Source organism: Falco biarmicus, chromosome 1 (genome assembly GCF_023638135.1).
Source record: "Falco biarmicus isolate bFalBia1 chromosome 1, bFalBia1.pri, whole genome shotgun sequence".
Taxonomy (NCBI): Eukaryota; Metazoa; Chordata; class Aves; order Falconiformes; family Falconidae; genus Falco; species Falco biarmicus.
The window spans coordinates 30,800,849-30,818,581 of NC_079288.1; the positions used below are offsets into that span (position 1 = coordinate 30,800,849).

General features: G+C 44.0%; 2 protein-coding genes across 3 annotated transcripts; both read right to left on the reverse strand.

Moving 5' to 3' along the window:
* Positions 1-161: 161 nt before the first annotated feature.
* Positions 162-8,488, reverse strand: DDX55 (DEAD-box helicase 55). 2 transcript variants are annotated; one of them, XM_056357777.1, is made up of 14 exons: positions 8,332-8,488; positions 8,021-8,071; positions 7,857-7,943; positions 7,126-7,217; positions 6,949-7,011; positions 6,061-6,210; positions 5,400-5,589; positions 4,720-4,802; positions 4,192-4,323; positions 3,106-3,198; positions 2,419-2,533; positions 1,548-1,716; positions 902-1,194; positions 162-399 (listed from the first exon to the last, which is right to left on the reverse strand). In XM_056357777.1, the coding sequence occupies exons 1-14, from the start codon at positions 8,437-8,439 to the stop codon at positions 232-234; spliced, it is 1,794 nt and encodes a 597-aa protein (XP_056213752.1). In that variant the 5' UTR covers positions 8,440-8,488; the 3' UTR covers positions 162-231. The 2 variants fall into 2 exon arrangements, with proteins under 2 accessions (XP_056213752.1, XP_056213762.1); XM_056357787.1 differs by having other exon boundaries at positions 8,301-8,436.
* A 428-nt stretch (positions 8,489-8,916) lies between these two features.
* Positions 8,917-15,637, reverse strand: TMED2 (transmembrane p24 trafficking protein 2). Its single transcript, XM_056357867.1, has 4 exons — positions 15,392-15,637; positions 14,085-14,277; positions 11,607-11,714; positions 8,917-10,414 (listed from the first exon to the last, which is right to left on the reverse strand). The coding sequence occupies exons 1-4, from the start codon at positions 15,569-15,571 to the stop codon at positions 10,290-10,292; spliced, it is 606 nt and encodes a 201-aa protein (XP_056213842.1). The 5' UTR covers positions 15,572-15,637; the 3' UTR covers positions 8,917-10,289.
* Between the last annotated feature and the right edge of the window lie 2,096 nt (positions 15,638-17,733).

A 17,733-nucleotide genomic window follows, 5' to 3' on the forward strand; every position in this document is an offset into this window, starting at 1 on the left:
AACCAGAACAAGAACACGCAGGAGGCTGCTGACTGAACTCTGCAGCTCCTGTCACACTGCACAAGAGCAGGGCTTTCGGCTTGGTTCTCAGCTGCAGGCTGGTTTGTCTGTCTTTATAGACACCATGTCTCTTTATGAAGATTCTGTTCTCTGTGTTGTCATTTTGTTATAAAAATATGGTTTTATTGAAATAGGCAATATTTTAATGTAAAAAAGTGGTTACAATAACTGTCAGCCTTCAGACTGTAAGTCAGCAACAGTTTCTGCTTTGAATCTACTCTGGCTGCCTGTTAGTCTCTTCTCAAACTCTTCTTCACTAATTTTTCCCTTTTTTAATTTTTTCAAGAGTCTTGTGTCATTCAGCAACTCTTCCATATCCTCATCTTCAATATCAGAGCCCTGTTGGCAGTTAATAAACAACAAATTAAACACAGCACCAAAAAGTTTTCATTCTATACAGCTGAATACAAGAGAAGTTTACAAAGCAGATTTTGCCAGGATTAGCCAAGCATCAGGAAATGATACTCTGTTTCTACCTGCGAAACTGTCTAACACTTGGTTACAAGTGTTGAGAACTGGAAAAAGCAAAGGGAGGGGGGGGCGGGGGAGGGAAATGCTGTCCATCATCATGCCATGCTGCTGCACCTCTGAGAAATAAAAACGTGCTACCTCTGCTGGGGACATTACTGACTAGCATCAGGGTGCTGAGAAAGTGTTTTAGTGTTTGGCTTTAAAATGATTCTCTTAATTTTTTTTAAGCTTTGCCTGCTTCAAGGTCTGAAAAAGTTAATTTACCATTGTCAGTTCCATCCAACTAAAATCCCATGGTGCTCTGCCATTGGAGAGCATGTACCTATGCCAGAGTAATCGCATGCAGTTTAATAAAACGGACACAATTTACCTCTTCACGCTTCCTTTTAGCTGTTACTTTCTTTTTCTTCTCCCTCTTGGCTTTCTGTTTGGACCAGGCTTTGTTCTTTATGAATTTCTTTTTCCCTCCATTTTCCTCTCTTTCTTTTCTTTGTTGTTCTAATTGCCTTTGTCTCTGTTTTTCTCTGTTTTTATCCTTAAATGAAATGGAGTCTGTATTAACAGCAACTGGAGTAAAGTCTGGAAAAGATTTTCCTCTTAGTTCAGGCATCTTTGGCATTTTTAACAATGCAAAACCTTTAGCAAGGCTAGCAAAATCCAGATCTGTTAAAATAAAGATTATAAAGTCAGTTTCTTGCTGGATAAAAAGTTAATTTAACTTAGCAAGTCAGAGGAAAAAAAAAAGACAACAACGCAACATTATCTTCCTGTATTGTAACAATACTAAGTCACCTTTATTTATGCTTTTGTCAGTTTGGTCAAACTCGCTCATGTTTTCTCTTGAAAACAATGAGAAACAAGTTGTTTGAAAAAAATAGTTTTGTCAGAACCTGAGGCTGCAGTGACCTCAGGAATCAGGAGCTGAAGCTTGTGGACAGTAAGACTGTTTTTTCCCAAAACCAAACACCGTCTTCTGAACAGAAGAGTAGAAGATGCCAGCCCCTGCTGGGAATTACCTCTCGTTCGGAAGATCAGATTACATTCATGTTTGGCATAAGCCTGGACGTAAGACACAAAAGCTTTCATCCCTTTCTCGAACACTGCCCGGTCAGCTAGGGCCAGAGACTGCAGTTTTGGAAGAAGATCTACCACGTTTGTCTGTGGTTTCATTTCCTGCATGGGACACTGAAAACCGGAAAAGAAATACAAAACCAAAGGAAAAGTTCAGCGGAGTGATGTAAAATGCATGTTGGAACGCGTGCTCCTTCCTTCCCTGGTTCATCTTCAGTCAGCTTTGAGCCTCCTTCCTCCTCCTCGGCCATTCCACCACGCGCCCACCATCCAGCCCCACGCAGCTGTCCTACCCAGCAGAGGAGTTCACACACCACAGCTGCAGGGAGGCACCATCCTCCCCTCATGCCTTACCAAGCCACGTTCTCATTAGCAGGCTCCAGCAGAATTTATACAATTAATCCCACAAATGCAGGACCAGGCACGGGTAGTTCTCAAGAGTTACAAACCAGCGGCACAGAGGGTGCAGTGTATGACGGGGGTGGCAGGGCTGGGGGTCGGAGTGTAAGCCAGTGCTGTCCTTCTGGAAATGCTCCATCTACACACCCTTGGAGATGCAGAGCCTTTCCCGGCTCAGTGCATCACGTATTCCCATCACACACTCGGTGGGTAACACTGGGAGTGATTGTGTTCCCACACATAGTTGCATTTGGCGATGAATAAGCAGCTCTCGTCTTTGCTTCAATTTGGCACCTCTGCTAAAGCATTACCGATGCGTATGACCTTAAATTCTACAAATGCCGATTTCAAAGCTCCTGTTAGTAAGCCCATCGCCATGCTCTTCCCTGCTTTGAGGTACAGTGACAGTCTACTGACCTTTTGGTTGATGGAGAGAAAGTTAACGTACGATTCTTCCATGGGAAGCAAAAACACAAGCGCACTACCGACATTGCCAATCCGCGCCGTCCGACCACACCGATGCACAAAGGCGCTGAAACGACACAGCCCAGAGCTGAGCCAGGAGGGGACGCTCAGCCTGAGTGTAAAGCATTAGGCAGGCAGCAGAAGGGCCAATCCTGCAGGACGGGAAGCACAGGGCGCTGTACACTTGAACTAAACCCACCGGAATCAGTAGAACGCAATATAAGAGATGCACAGCAGTCCCACACAGGTCAGGGCTGTGTGCTAAAGCAAGGGGAACCTGGTTTGGGGGTGATGTTTAAGCAAGTTGTATGGAGAACTACAACAACGGACGCCGAAATACACGGAAAAGCGCCTTTCATGTGAGCTTTCAACATCCCGTTCCTCGAAGAGCGCTCTCCCCACTCCTATTGCTGCTCTCGTTCACCCCAGCATCTCACCTCTCACTACATCTTTCATATTCTCACACTAAGCCTGACACCAGGGTGCCTCTGCTCACAAACGTGGGTTCATGTGTGCACTTGGAGCAGCTCCCAAGCAGTGATACCATGTTTTCCACAGCTGCGTGTTCCCAGTTTGGATCGGAACAGTACAGTAATGTGACCAGAAGCAGAGCTAAAGTTTTCAGACCTGAAGGCGTACCTTGCACTGCTCGGTGGGTCATACTGTAAAACCCAGTGCACCTCTGGAATGTCGATGCCGCGAGCCATCACATCAGTGCAAACTAAAATGCCACTAGGAAGAAGAAAAAGAATTTTGTCATTAAACTGTGATTTGAGAAGAGCCGGTCTCCCACCACCCCAGCTGCATATTCTGCATCTGCACTGGACAGTGAGGAACAAAAGGTTTTAAAACATTTGTTTTTTCAAAAGAGACAAAATATTACAAAGTAGCTATAAGGAACATGATTTACATTACATCACTATGAAAAAATCAATTTCCTACGACAAGTTCTGGTTTTAAATCACCACTGCGTCCACCGCAGCTGGATGTAATATGATAAACCTTTTAATAAAACATTTAAGAGACTGAAAAATTTAGCGTACTATTTTAAACAGCTGTTCCAGTCTGTTGGTAATTATTTTTCTTACAACATAAACTGCTAAAACTCAGGTCCCATGCAATAAAAAATGACAGCTAGTAAGGCAAGAGTCTCTTAACAACATCCTGCAAAGCTGACAGAACACTTTTCTGCAGGTAAGTTACAGCACTGTGTTGCCATATTTTTCATTATATGCTAACAAACCAGAGTCCTGCGTTTCCACTCAGAAAAGGTTATTTTCATTACCACTCCCCTACCACCACCACATTAAGCAGCAAGGCTAACACGTGGTTGTCACACTGCCCTGTGAAAGCAGAAGCTGGGATCGCAGCGGTAACGACAGGTTCACAGCACGCATGTTTGGCCAGCAAGAGCGCAAACCACAGCGGGTCCCAGGCTGCAGGATATCCCAAATCCATCTTCCTGCACCTTCCATGCTGCCACACAGATTATCTACGTCAGGCTGGACACGCTCCAGCCACATTTTAGCTTTGTTTGTGATCATACCTTGAGACCCTAACGATAGTTTGTGTTGTTATAAATACATTCAGAACCTACTTGTAGTATTGCCCTCAGCGCAGCACCGCTCCTCAGTGCTTCAGTGGCAGAAAAATATTGTCAGACAAAATTGCACACCCTTACTACTTTTTACTTCTGCCTGGTTTAGCCTTTACATATGTTCTTACCCTGGGAGCTTCCGAAACTCAGTAAAAATCTTGTTACGCTTGTGTTTCATTTTCCCATGAATGCTCATTATTTTCACTTGTTTAATTAAGGATTCCAAAGCCTTCCCATAGTATTCCACACAGGCACACGTGCTGTTGTGACAAAGACAGATGTAAAAGCAAAAGATTATGCTGCATTTTTAATCTGGTTTAGACAGTCATGCTAGAGTGGTCAGATACCTTTAAAAAAATACATGCTATTGCCTATTTTATTTAAAATATGTACATAATTTTTATAATTGTCATATAACTATCTATAATGCCTTACTTTAAAAATCCATATAAAAATCTATGTTTTGCTTAATACAGTTCAACACAATCCAGACATGAAGCACTGATCAATCTCTTTTTAGCACCATATTCTACATGGCAACTATTAAAATTAATCACTTTTAAAACAGCTGTGTCCTTGTCAATGCAGGGCACAGTTTGGGAATTTAAGGAATACACCACCATACTCTTTTCAGAATGAAGCGCAAACAGCATTACCTGAAAAAGACAAGATGTTTTTCCTGTTTGTGCTGTCGAAGGAAATGCACCAACTGATTAAATTTTTCATCTGCTTTGCAGATCTATACAATGCAAAAGAAAAAAAAAAAAAAAGTAAGAAAATGGACTTGAAACAAAGTGATCTGCCAGTTCCCCCGATTCACTGTGCACCGATAAATACCTACAGGCAGAATTTTTAATACTGATCATTTGTACCACAGTTCATCATGTGGAATGTTACTCTTATGTACCTTGCTTTAAGGAAAAACAAACACTTAAGCTCCCAGTGTTGCCATCCCCAGCCGTAACCCCTCTCCTGCAGCAGCATCCCACGTTTCCCTCAGCCACTTCCCTGAAATGGCCAAAGCCTCCTCCCACAACCCAGCCACTCTAAGCAGGTCAAGGAGCCGCAACAGCAGCGCAGCCAGTTTAGGGTTACAACAGCTCCTGACCACTCAAACAAAACTCACAGAGCAGGAAACAACAGGGTTACTAATTTAGATCTTTCTCGCTAGCTTGATTACTGATCTTTGGAGAACCTGCAAAAGCTTTATGTCTTTGAGACTTCTGGTTCCTCCACTAATGTGACCCTAACAGGCCAAGACTTCAACAACTTATTAATAGAGCCAGGAAAAAAGGAGAGGGAACAAGAAACTATCACGAAGCGCAGAGGTTCACACCATATAATAGTTCTCTAGGCGTGTTGGAGTTTTCTGTGTGTTGCTTGCTGCCACTCCCTTCTCTTTCACGGAGATGCGGACAGGATTCCGGAGACCTGCCCTCACCAGGTTCTCCACCTCTTGAGTTTGAGTTGCTGAGAACAAACCTGTCCGCCTCTGCTTGGGCAAAAAGTCCAGAATGGCATTTAAACTGCAAGTAAGCACATGTAAAATATAATTGTTCCAAGCCTTCCCTCAGAAAGAAGTTAAGTCACTGCAAGTATGAATCTACAAACAAAACAATTTTTATTATCAAGTGCCAATCTTCTATTGAACTAGCTTTCTGAACTTTGAAGGAGAAGAGAGACATCAAAGCTTCTTGGTTAATGTGTTTTAAGCCACTGTGATGTGTAAATAATGGTATTTATTCAAGCAATAATATAGCATGTGCTAACATACATCAGGAAAAAATAAATTTTAAACTCTGTATTCATCAAGGATCCGCTCCTTCCTGATACTCCTCCCCCTTAGCAACTGCTTTATATAGTCTACTAAGCCAGAGAGATAGAAGAAAACAACAAATTTAACTGTAGAGGTCATTGCAGGCCACGCTTATTCACATCAATCATATATGAACTCATGTAAAACTTCAGAAGCATTACCAGAATTATTATTCAAATACCTTGCTTCAAAGCCCATATCTAGAAGTCTGTCTGCTTCATCTAATACCAACACATCAAGAGACTTCACACAACTTGCTAGATCCAGCCCATCGGCTTTTCTTCTGAACAGATCCTCCAAGCGGCCCGGGGTGGCTACAATGATGTTCCCACTGTTCATGAACAAGACAGGCAGCAGTTTGTGACTGCACAGGAAGGACCCTGGGGGAGCTGCTAACATCATCGTCACAGCACAAACCTGCACCCCAAGCTGACTGCGTTCTTCAATAAAACAATTTCAGCCTGCCACGTCTAACTGTATACATATTTCATTGCCTTTCAGATGCCATGTTGATGGGAGAAAAACGCTCAGGTGAAAGCACACCATTTGTGGTAATAAAAGTTTAGAATATCATCAGCAACTACGGAAAGCAACTATTAGCCAGAAGAAATATGTGGTACCTCTGTGCAAAAGCCAGCGGCAAATACAATTGCTTCCAAACACCATCGGTATCGGCACCAAAGAGTTGCAGAAAATTATTCATCAGCACGATCTCAATCACACCAGAGCCCACTGCTGGTCCAACATTTACAAGAAAGAAGGAGCCAAAACATTCAGTGAAGACAGTTTTTGGCTCCCCGTGCTGCACGCTGCTTCACCCAGGCAACATGTAAATGGTACCGATTTCACATGTGATCCTTTCCTACTGGATCCTTTCCTACTTCCCATTACAGCTTATCTCACTCAAGGAAAAGAAACCACCATTTCCTCAGCATACCCCCTGACACACTCATGCAATACCATCAAATTTTAGCACCAGCAGAACCAAAGCTCTAATCTGAAACCCCAAAGGGCAAGGAGAAAACTACAGCTGCGACGTATTGATAAGAATTACAGACAATCAACTCACCCACGTTCTTTAAATTTTTCAACATCTTCCATGGGATTCCTACCACCAATTAAAATAATCTGACTGAAACAATAAACCAGAAAGATTTAGTTAATCTTTGAAGTTTTGCTAGTTTATGAATGACAGAAGTCCAAAGAAAAAGGAACCCAGGTCATGACAAGTCTAAAATTCACTCACCTAAACTTGGGGAAGTGTTTTGTGAAATGTGATAGCACCTCATCAATTTGAATAGCTAATTCTCTTGTTGGTGTGATAATTACAGCTCCAACCTGCACATTAAAAACAAAAAGAATTTATGGAAAATAACAGATTAGAAGCAAGATGTAGGAAAAATCCTCCCTTACAAGCTAAGCGAATGTGAGCCATGCTCATGATCCTAGTTTTAGACGAAACACAGAATCATTTACGTTGGAAAAGATCTTTAAGATTGAGTCCACGTTTCCACAGAAATACAATAAAGTATACAAAATAACAGAAAACATCTATGAAAGAGGTATTATACCAATGAGCAAAATACCTCTGCTCAGAGAGCCATATCTAGTGCTGGTATTTAATAGCAAATAACAGCACAAGTTCTCTGTACACTGAAATGTATTCAGTCAATGGATGATAAAAAGCATTCAAAGACTCGCCCGTAGTACCATCGTTGTAGATATTTTAAGACTGTTTTCTAACAGCTCAGAAACCTTTTTTGGTCACGTCAAATAAGAAGCTGTATCTAAGTGCACAGAAATCGCACCCCTATTTATTGTCAGGCTTTACACAGTTTATTGTAACTGTTACACCAAAGAGCTGAGCACAGTCACTTCACGTGCATGCAATTTTGCTTACTGATACTTCTCCTGAAGCCCTCCAATCTTACTCGCACACCATTAAAATATACTCAGAACTGAGAAACTTCATCTTACCTGCATTTTCTTTAGTTTTTCTTCCCGTCTGAGAAGAATTTCCAGGATGGGAATTACAAACGCTAAGGTTTTGCCACTGCCTGTTACCTGTGAGATGGGAAGCAGTCAACCCTGCGTCAGCTCCAGGGACAAACCAAGAAAAACAACAAGAAAAAGGGACTCACCGCCTCTGCGGCAACATCTTTGTTACTCATGAACAGCGGAATGGTCGCAGACTGAAAAAAACATCAAAGAAACATCACAAAGAGGCGCGTTGGCTCTAGTGACACAAGGGACATCAAAGCTCCCTGTCAGCAGCGCCAGCGCCGAGACCTGCCCCGCTGCTGCAGGGTGCGGGGACAGCGCTGCCAGCGGCCCCAGAGCGGCCCGAGCTGGGCCCCGGCCCCGCCGCCCCCTCCCCTGGGCCCGCCGCCCCCCTCCCTCAGGGCCCCGCCGCCCCCTCACCCGGGCGAGGGGCGAGCCCGGCGCCCCCCACCTGCACCGGGGTCATGCGGGCAAAGCCGAGCTCCCGCAGCGCCCGCAGCACGCCCGGACTCAGCGCCACGGGCAGCGACTCCCAGCTCCCCTCGGTCACCGCCTCCATGACTGAGGCGCCACCGCTCCGCCCGCCCCGGGGCCGGCCGGAAACACACACCGCCGCACCTCGGTTCCGGCCCCGCCGCACTCCTGGGCCGGGCGGCGGCGGGGCCGGGCGGCAACAAGAACCGCAGCACCTTGGTTCCGGCCCCGCGGCCGCCACCACCCGCCTTTCCCTCCGTGGGGAAACTCGGCAGCAGAAACCTCCCTGTGGATACAACAAAAAATACCTCGGTTTTATGGCGACGGGACTACCGCAGCGAGCACTTCTGCCTGTCTAGAGAAGCACCGTCACACCGAAGCGCCTGCAGCCCCGCAGCCAAGCCCCAGGGTTCGGATCACTCACAGTTTTCCTATCCAACCCACAGAGCGGGATGGCAGTGGGCTGGATTCCCTATCTCCCAAGAAACACTTCACCAAAACCTTTCTGTTAAACTGTACTTCCTTAAAGTATTCCAAAGGAAAAAAAATAATAAACAAAGTATTTTTTTTAAAGAATTTGTTTATTTATCGAACCTGGGTCATATTTAGATTCACAAGCAATTTTTAAATGTACATCTTAGAATTCAATTTTAAGTGTTTTACACAAAAATATTGGCACACAGCAGTCACAGTGAGGTGTAATAGCCACCTCTCTGAGGAACCGCTGCAAGTGTTTGCCCAAGGTTGAAAAAACTTTACCCGGAACATGAAAACCTGTAACAAATTTTAAATTAATTGTACAAAACCGTTTGTGTGTTACTTGTAGAGGCTCCCCCCTGGAAAAGACCCCACCCCACCCTCAAAAATGATTACAACTAATATACATCAGTCACAACATAATCCTGGCTCAGCACCCACATCAGACGCTTCTTGTAATTTTTAACCCAATCATCAGATACCGAGGAAAGTAACTTTATACAAAAACAAATCTACATATGCCTGAAAAAGAAAACACACCAGTATTTAGCATTATGCTAATTATGATCAGATAATGGCAGAGGCTGCCACTTAACTTAAATACAAGGGCTGCATAGCATCGCAATAAACCCCCAGAATCATTAACCCTTTGGCATCAGGAATCCCGATTTCCTGAACACGAACGTGTTCTGCCACAACACCAACAGTCCCAGCTTTGGACCTGTAAAAGCCAAAGGGCTAATTAACCATTGTCTGCCAAGATACTGCACACAATTGGCTTCGATATAAAAAGACTAAAAACCATATGATGAACATTCGGTAATGAGAGGAGAAATTTTCATAGCAACTATTTAAAAGAACTTTGGGAATCAGTTGATGTAATTCGGATAGTTACTGAAGACTTTCTTTTAAATAGCAACTATTTTCAATAGTACACTACATTGGAAGTGGTCAGCTGTCTTGTATTCATTAACAAAAGAAAGCTCCAATTGCTTCTCCTAGGCAGTTTATGTAAATGAAGAAGGGATTATTTCGATTTGGTAACACCTACCACAGGGTTAAAGATGTCAAAAATGCAAAGAGTCATGTTAGGGCCTTGTACCGTTTCCCTAGATAGAACTGCAAGTACTTATGGAAACAGGAAAAAAAAAGTTAGAAAAAGACATCAACATTGCTTGTTACTATGGTTGAATTACAGCATTTGCAGATTGCTTGGACCTCGCTTAGCATACAGACTAGGCAGATTGAAGTGAAAAAAATTATGCCAATTCAGTGACAAGATTTCAGCACAGCTTATGCTACAGAAGATATATAAAAACAATTCATTCTTTAACTAGGAAGGAACATAAGCAAATAAGTTTTACAGTTCAGTAAAGAGGGTTCAGAAACTAAATGACCTTTTTGTGACCAGGATGTTTGGTAGACAGTGAACTGAAATCCGGGACCAGAAAAGTACTCTTAAACAACCCTTCGAACTTCAAAAAACCTCTTCAGATAGTAGATTTGTCCCAGTGTCATGGCAACTAGTACAAGAGCTTCGAAGAATGACCAAAGAACCACTCTGCTGTTTGTGTTGTCATTAACTGTTGGGGAGAAGAAAAAAAAAAAAAAAGTAGTAGAGTAACAAAGCATTTAAACCAACCAAAAACACCGTCACTGGAACTGAATTACTGCACATAACCTACTGATATTTGTATCTTCCTCTTTTTTTTGGGGGGGGGGGGGGGGGGGGGGGGGGCGGGGGAACATTTTGTAACATTACAAGTGTCCCAGAAGGGCTCTGGAGACTTAGAGCTGAGGGGGGGAGTGCATAGTTTTCTGAACAGCCTGCTATGCAAAAGCATAAAAAAATGTTTTAACCTCAACTTCAGACAAACTGCAGCACGTTTCTCTATCCTGCCCCCCTTCAAAGAGGCCAGGCAGAAGCTTATAACTGACAAACAGAATCCACTGGCTTTTTCAAACAACATTTGCATATTACAGTCTCTCAAAGTTAAGATGGGAATTTCTAATCTCTAAAGGTTCGTCATCTCCAGTTCTAAAATTTCGGCATTTTCTTAAATCACACCATCAGTAACGAATAAACCTGGAGTTATTCATAGGTTCAAAAAGTTGAGGGGCCAGTGCTCTAATATTATTTAATATTGATGTTATTATTTTAATATTATTAGTATTTTACTATTATTTAATATTATTATTAAACTTCGTATTCACGTATTAAAAATATTTGCCCTTTTTCTCACTGGGCTTTCCCTAATGCATCACTCAGCACGCTCAGTCACACTTTAAAGCTGCATTTCAGAAAGCAAGGGTTGTGACTGCAGAGTTAGCCCAGTTCTCTACTGGGAAATAACTGTAGCTCTGCTGTATTTCAACAAACATTTAAAAAAAGACTTTGGTTCAATTATTAAGCCACACCCACTTGAAGGATGAAGTAGTAGTTCAAGCAAAGCCTGCCCCTGGGAACTGTATCATTACTGATACCTTCATGAACACACCATCCAAAGAACCACCGAATTTACAACAATTAAGCAAACATTTTGCATACCAGTCTTCAGTAAATGAGAGACAAGCCAATGTAAAGGCGATTGCAAGCCTCAACTACATTCTTTATTGCGTGGGCAGGTCCTTCAGATTTTGTTCCAAATTATCATTTTTGGGTTTGTGGGGTTTTTTTTTCAGTAACTTGGAACAGCTTCCCTAGACTTGTATTTTAAATCACATTTTGTAAGTTCATTTGAGAGGAGAGAAGGCATTTAAGTCAAAGACACGTACTTGCTCTATGTATTCTTTCACGAACTTCCATGTACTCCTGTTCATGCTTTACAGCTGTCATGGCCACTGCTAACTCATTAATCATCTCTTCTAGCTTGTTCTGATGAGCTGCGGAATAATTTCAGAAGCATCAGAAAGTCGGTTACTGACTCAAAAACCAATTTGTCAATATTTATGAACAGTTACACTTAATTTCCTGTTGCAGAAGTTCTGAAAAGTGCAGTCTGTACAGCTGAGAACTTTTTATCCTTACAGCAAAGCAAAGTTTAGTTTTCATAGCGCCGCTTTTCCTAACACATCTCTATGGGATATAACGAGTGGGAAAACATCTTTCTCCACATGTGACGAGAAGGCAGAAGACACGCAATTTAGTCAGTACAGACCACTCATTTCCAATCCAGGCACACTCTTCCGGAAAAACAGAAGGTGAGAGCACATGAGATCCATACCACACACACGTATCTAGTTTGACAATACCATCCAATATATTCCAAGCAAATTATCTTAACATCACAGCTTTTCCTAGTTGTTAAGCTTGCAAAAATAGAACGACTGAGAATTTAGCTTAAGATCATGATGCTGGCAAAACGAGATCACTTTCTGAAGCAACATATCGCATCTTGTCATCTGTGGGTCTAGCTGAAGCACAGCATTCAGCAGAAACAATGCCAAAGGGGCCTGGCAGAGGGCAGGAACTGGCTTCAGGTTCTGGTGCGTCATGAAAGCAGAAGAGGAGGAAAATACCAAACCAACAACAGAAAACTAGCTTGAGAGAGTTCCACAAATGGACAGATCAGAGATCTAAGATTTAGTGATTTGACTGTCAATCACAGGATCTTTTAAATACATTCCTGTTCAAAGAACCGTCCACTCAGAAATTTACAAATTATACGTGTAATTTTCAAAGTTTTCTAGCACCAAGAGAAGTCCAAGATATCGTTCCACAGACATGCCCTGGGCAATCGGCTCTCCTAAAAAGTCATGAAACCCAACACATTTTCCATCGAAGCAACATACTTGGCTTTGAAGCTATCTTATTACATTTTGATTTATAAATTAAGTGTTTCAGATCAAAATCTGAAAATAAAGCTAATCAAAATACACACCTTATTGGGAACAGTCAAAAAGAGGATCAGAGATTAACACTCCTACAAGTTATAATTAAAATCTAAATAGCTGTGTAAACCACACTCCCTTTGCTAATATTGTAAATCCCTTATTTTCATGGCCATTTGGTCACTGCAGTAAGTGCAATTCATTAATAAGAGAAGTTACAGTTGCAGGGATTGTTTAAATCCACTCAAAGAATAAAAACAATCAAAGAAAAAGTGCCTCAAAAATTTAAAGCTGCACTGAATTCTTTACAACAGATATATTCAGACTCTATAATTTAACCAAGTCTTAAAATAATAATGAAAAATTAGGAATTTGTTACTTTTTAAGTTATATCAAGCACTCAATGCACCCAGTTATTTACCTGCTAAAATAGAAAACAAGAATTTATTGCCTAACTATAGTGATTTCTAAATAAAACTTAGTAACTTGTTACCCAATACATTCATTTAATTCTTCTAGAACAAATGACAAAATTAAGTTTTTCCCCTTGCAACATTACTGATCATTCATAACCTAAAAGCAGCTTACTGCTTCCAAAAGTCTTTGATTACTCAACATTCACCTTAGCAACAGAAAGCAAACACCATCTAAAATATCCAGCGCTCTTGGATGTGCAGTGTTTTAGTTTAGTTTCCCCTAAAACTCCCGATTAAATCTTCTATTAGCCAGAAAAAAGCACCTGAAGGCAAACAGTCACAGTTCAAGGACCTGATCCCAAGAGCTGCTAGGTGTATAAACCTCTCCATGGAAGCTTGCAGGTGCTCAGCATTGCTCAGAATCAGACCTTTTATGTAGTTTATTAAAAAGATATTCTCATGCTACAAACAAATGTTACAGAGAAAAAGCAAACGTTAGCTGTTAGTGAATAAACATACGCAAAAGACAAGATGCTAATGAGCTTTCAAAAAGCAGTACACATACCATCCCAGGTATCTCCACCACCTAGAGAAAAGTGTAAGAGATGAACACAAGTACAGGACAAAAGGCTGCAGATAAAACAGTAATTTACATGGCTAAGAGAAATTTTTTTATATTAGGACATTTACAAAAGAGCTCGACTAATGCATGTAGCAGCCTACATACCGCTGAGCAAACTAGAAATCAGAGAATGAAACTGATAAAAAGACTAAAAGATAAAAGCATTAGTTTCTGCAGATGGCCAAGTGATTCTCTGGTGATTCTGCATTAAATCATGTAATGTGGTCTAAAAACATCCATATCCATTTTAGCTGTGCAAGGGAACAGCTAACTAAACAGCCTGAAGAAGCAGGAATTCTGCGAATCCTGGTCAAGTTCAGAAGTCATGCATGTAGGGAAAAGCTCCCAAGCTGGGGCTCATTTCTTTCCAGGAGTCTTCCTCACCTTCTGTCTCCATGTCTTGCCCCTTCGGAGCTTCCCCGATATCAATAGTGAACATCACTATCTTGGGAGTCATGGTGGACATTCTGTTGCTAAAGCAAAACTTGTAAGTTCCATCCATGTGGGCAGCAAATGTGTATTTTCCACTGGACTCTCGATCGCCTTTATAAATTCCTTTATTATCAGGCCCTGTAATCTGGATGGGGAAAAAAAGTATCACACATTTTATTTATAACAGAGCGGGTTTAAATACACCATTACATGCATATTCTGAAATTACTCAGTCAGAACTACCAATACCATCTGTGATCTGACTGGTTTGGCATTCTTTGTCCTTTCCCTCCCCACAACTCAAAAGCAGTGATGCATTTTTCTGCACAGAAGTTGTGGTAGGTTGTTGGGGTTTTTTTAAAAACTTCTTGGTTAAAAAAAGTCATACAAAAGCCTCTCTTACTGGCCGAGATTACTGGCCTCCTGTGGTCAAGATAAGAAGCACTCAAGAACAAGTAAACCATAAGCTACCTACAGCTCTGGCTGACAGCCACATTCCCCCATCTGAAGGCGGGGGGGGGGGAAGACATTCTCCCATATGTCAATATTACCCCTGTGCACTGTTGCGGTGACCATTCCGAACAGACTAAGGGCTCGAGCACTGAACCCTCAGGGTCACTGTGATCTTACAGCTTCCATCCCGCCAGGCTCCCAGACTGCGGCTGAGCTTCCAGCGGTGACATGTGAAGGGGAACGCACAGCTCCCTGACCACGTCCCGGTACCACAGCCGTGTGCAATGACAGCATTGTACCCACCCTCGGAGGTGACCCTCTCACGCTGACGTTACCCCACACAGGCAGCTACCTGCTCCTCACCAAAACGAGAGGAATCCTTATTCACCACTCTCCTACCGGTCCGATGCCTCGCTGAAGGACTCGGCTACAACTTTCACGGCTTTCAGGGCAGCAATCAACCCGAATAAAGGTGTCTTATGAGTCAAGGGGAACCACACCGCTCCCAAACAACCAGCGCGTTTTTGTAAAGGGTATTAATTCATTCTTCCCGCCAAACAAGTTTTATTACGAATACTGAACAGAATAGCGAAGGAAACCTGAGGCGGGCGGCCCCAAAGGCAGGCAGACCGGGCAGCCAGGCCGGGCGGCCCCAGGGCACGGAACCCACCACCGCTGCCCCGCCGGGCTCTGCCCCAGCCACCACGGCCTCCGCACCCCCGACGGCGGCGGGGCGCCGCCCCGGGGCTGCCCCCCGCCCTCAGCGCGGCCCAAGGCCGGCCCGCCGCCGCGCCGGTCCGCCTCACCTCCACGTCGATATCCAGGAAGCCCCCCTCCGCCACCTCGAAAATGAGCCCCATCTTCGTGCCGGACGGCACCCGCTCCAGGAAACACTCCTCAGCGTGCGCGTCGATGCTGACGAAGTAGGCGGCAGCCGGGGCCGCCAGCGCGGCCAGCAGCGCCAGCACCGCCCGCACCGGCGACATGGCGGAGCCCAGCGGGAGGGGGCACCGAGCGGCGGGCCAGCAGGAAAAGAGGAGGGGGGACTTCCGGCTCGCGCCACGCCCCTTCCGGGGCACGGGGCCGCCGCTCATAGGCCGCCGCAGCCCCACTGCCACGTACAGCCTGGGCTACGGTGGCCGCTGAGGGATGCTCAGGAAAGGGACCGCCTAACCCCTGAGGCAGGGGCGGTGCGGCCTAGGAGGCGGGGCTCGTGGTGGGGAGGAGCCAATGAGCGCGGAGCGGCGGCGGCGAGAAGCCAATCGGAGAACAAGGCGGGGGAGGGGCGGGGGAGCCGGCCTGTCAGAAAGGGCGGGAGGCTGAGGAGGCGTTGCCCAGCAACTGGTGGCGGGATTGTGGGCCGCTGTCTGGCAGCGCCTGAGGCCGCTCCCGGTCCCCGGGAAACCTGAACTTGTACCGTAAGGGAGCGACCTGGGGAGCGGCCAACCATCGAGGAAGTCCCAGAGGAGTCCGGCCCAGGGGCTGTTCATGGCGCACAAGGAGCCCAGCCAAGGTGCACAGCAGGCTCCTGCATCACCCGGGGTCGCTGTGCATAAACAGCGGTTCCTTGCCTGGCCCTGCTGAAATCCTAATTTTCAATTAACGCTTCCAGTCAGAAATACAGAAGGTCGCGCTTGAGCTTAAGGAAGTCTGTTTTCATGACTAGCTGTTTTAATTATCCACAGAAGATTTAAAGACTAAAGCACAATCTGGCTTTCTAGTAAAATATTTATGTGTTTGGGTTTGCCAAGTGAGTGCCAGCAATTGTACTCCTGGTAATGCTCAGAGATTGTGTTTGTCATCGGTTGTATGATCAATGTAATCCAAACACTTGGTTTACATCAGTAAATTTCTGCTCCTCTCCCTCCAGCTGCCAGTTCTGAGCGAGCAGAGCTGGCTGCACTGGTGCAGGCTCAGGGTGTGGAAAGGAAAGCTTTCAGCAAGAGAAGCATGAACTTGAAGAGTTGCAGGTCACGTACGCAACTGGATAAGAGACCTCTCCTGCTGAGTCACTGCAATACTTCCATCATTTTCCATGAGTTTGGATCAAGCCAGCCTTGAAGCTTCTCCTTTCCACAGCATGAAGTGCTGTGCTGGTTTTTCAGTTGTAGTTTTAGCCTTGCCACTAGCACGTTCTCTAAATTATTACTTCCCCCCGCCCCCCACATGCATTTGTACTTAACAATGGGAACTCATTTAGTACTGAATTCTGGTGACATGAACTCTTTTTCTCACCTCTAACTTCGATAAAACAATGATGTCACAGCACAACTATTCCCCTGAGGTACTCCAGAGTGTTCTCCAAATGTTCTGTTCACACTGCTACCCCTTCTCCTGCTTTCATAAGCAGTCTGTGCCAGGAAAGGATGACCATGCCATTATTCATCCTCATACTCTCTCTGGAACTTTATACAATATCCTGCGGTGTTCAACTGTGGCAATAAATTTAATGAACGATATGTTGATATATTTTTATAGGATATCATTAATTATTATTATAAGTTAGGCAGTTGAATGTCAAACTCTGATGTTTGGAGACTTTTGTTACCCTCCCAGCTGCTCAGTTCAATGAAGGTGAGTGCCTAGTGGCACCTGGTGAGGAAGATTGAAATTTTGTAACTGGTGACAGAAACAGATATGGACAGTATTGCATAAAGTTTCAGCGTCACAGTGTTGCACCATACATCATTTGTATCTCCCGTTCCCTTGCATTGCCATTGTGAATCTGCCAAAAATAGAGAATGAATGGTGTGTTCACAAGACGTAGCATGTTACCAGTTGTTCCAAGCTTAGCTTTTGCAACTCCAGTTTTACTTCTCCTGACGAGTTCCAGTGCTTGACATTTTCATAGTATCTTGTCTAAAATACAATGTATTATTCCTGCGCTGCATAGAGCAAGTAGGAGGGTTGGGACCTAAAGTTATTTCAGGGCATGTTGAGTTTATCTGTAAAGACTCATCCGGAGCACCTCTTACTCGACACCGGGAGAGTGAGAACATTTAGAAGTGCACAGGCACACCTGAAGGCAAAAAATACTGACAGACTTCACCAGAAAAATACATTTTCATTTGGATTCCTCTGTAAGTGGATCCGTGCCACCAAACTACTTGTGTGTATAAAATCTCCAGGAGTACTCTGAGCACGTGTG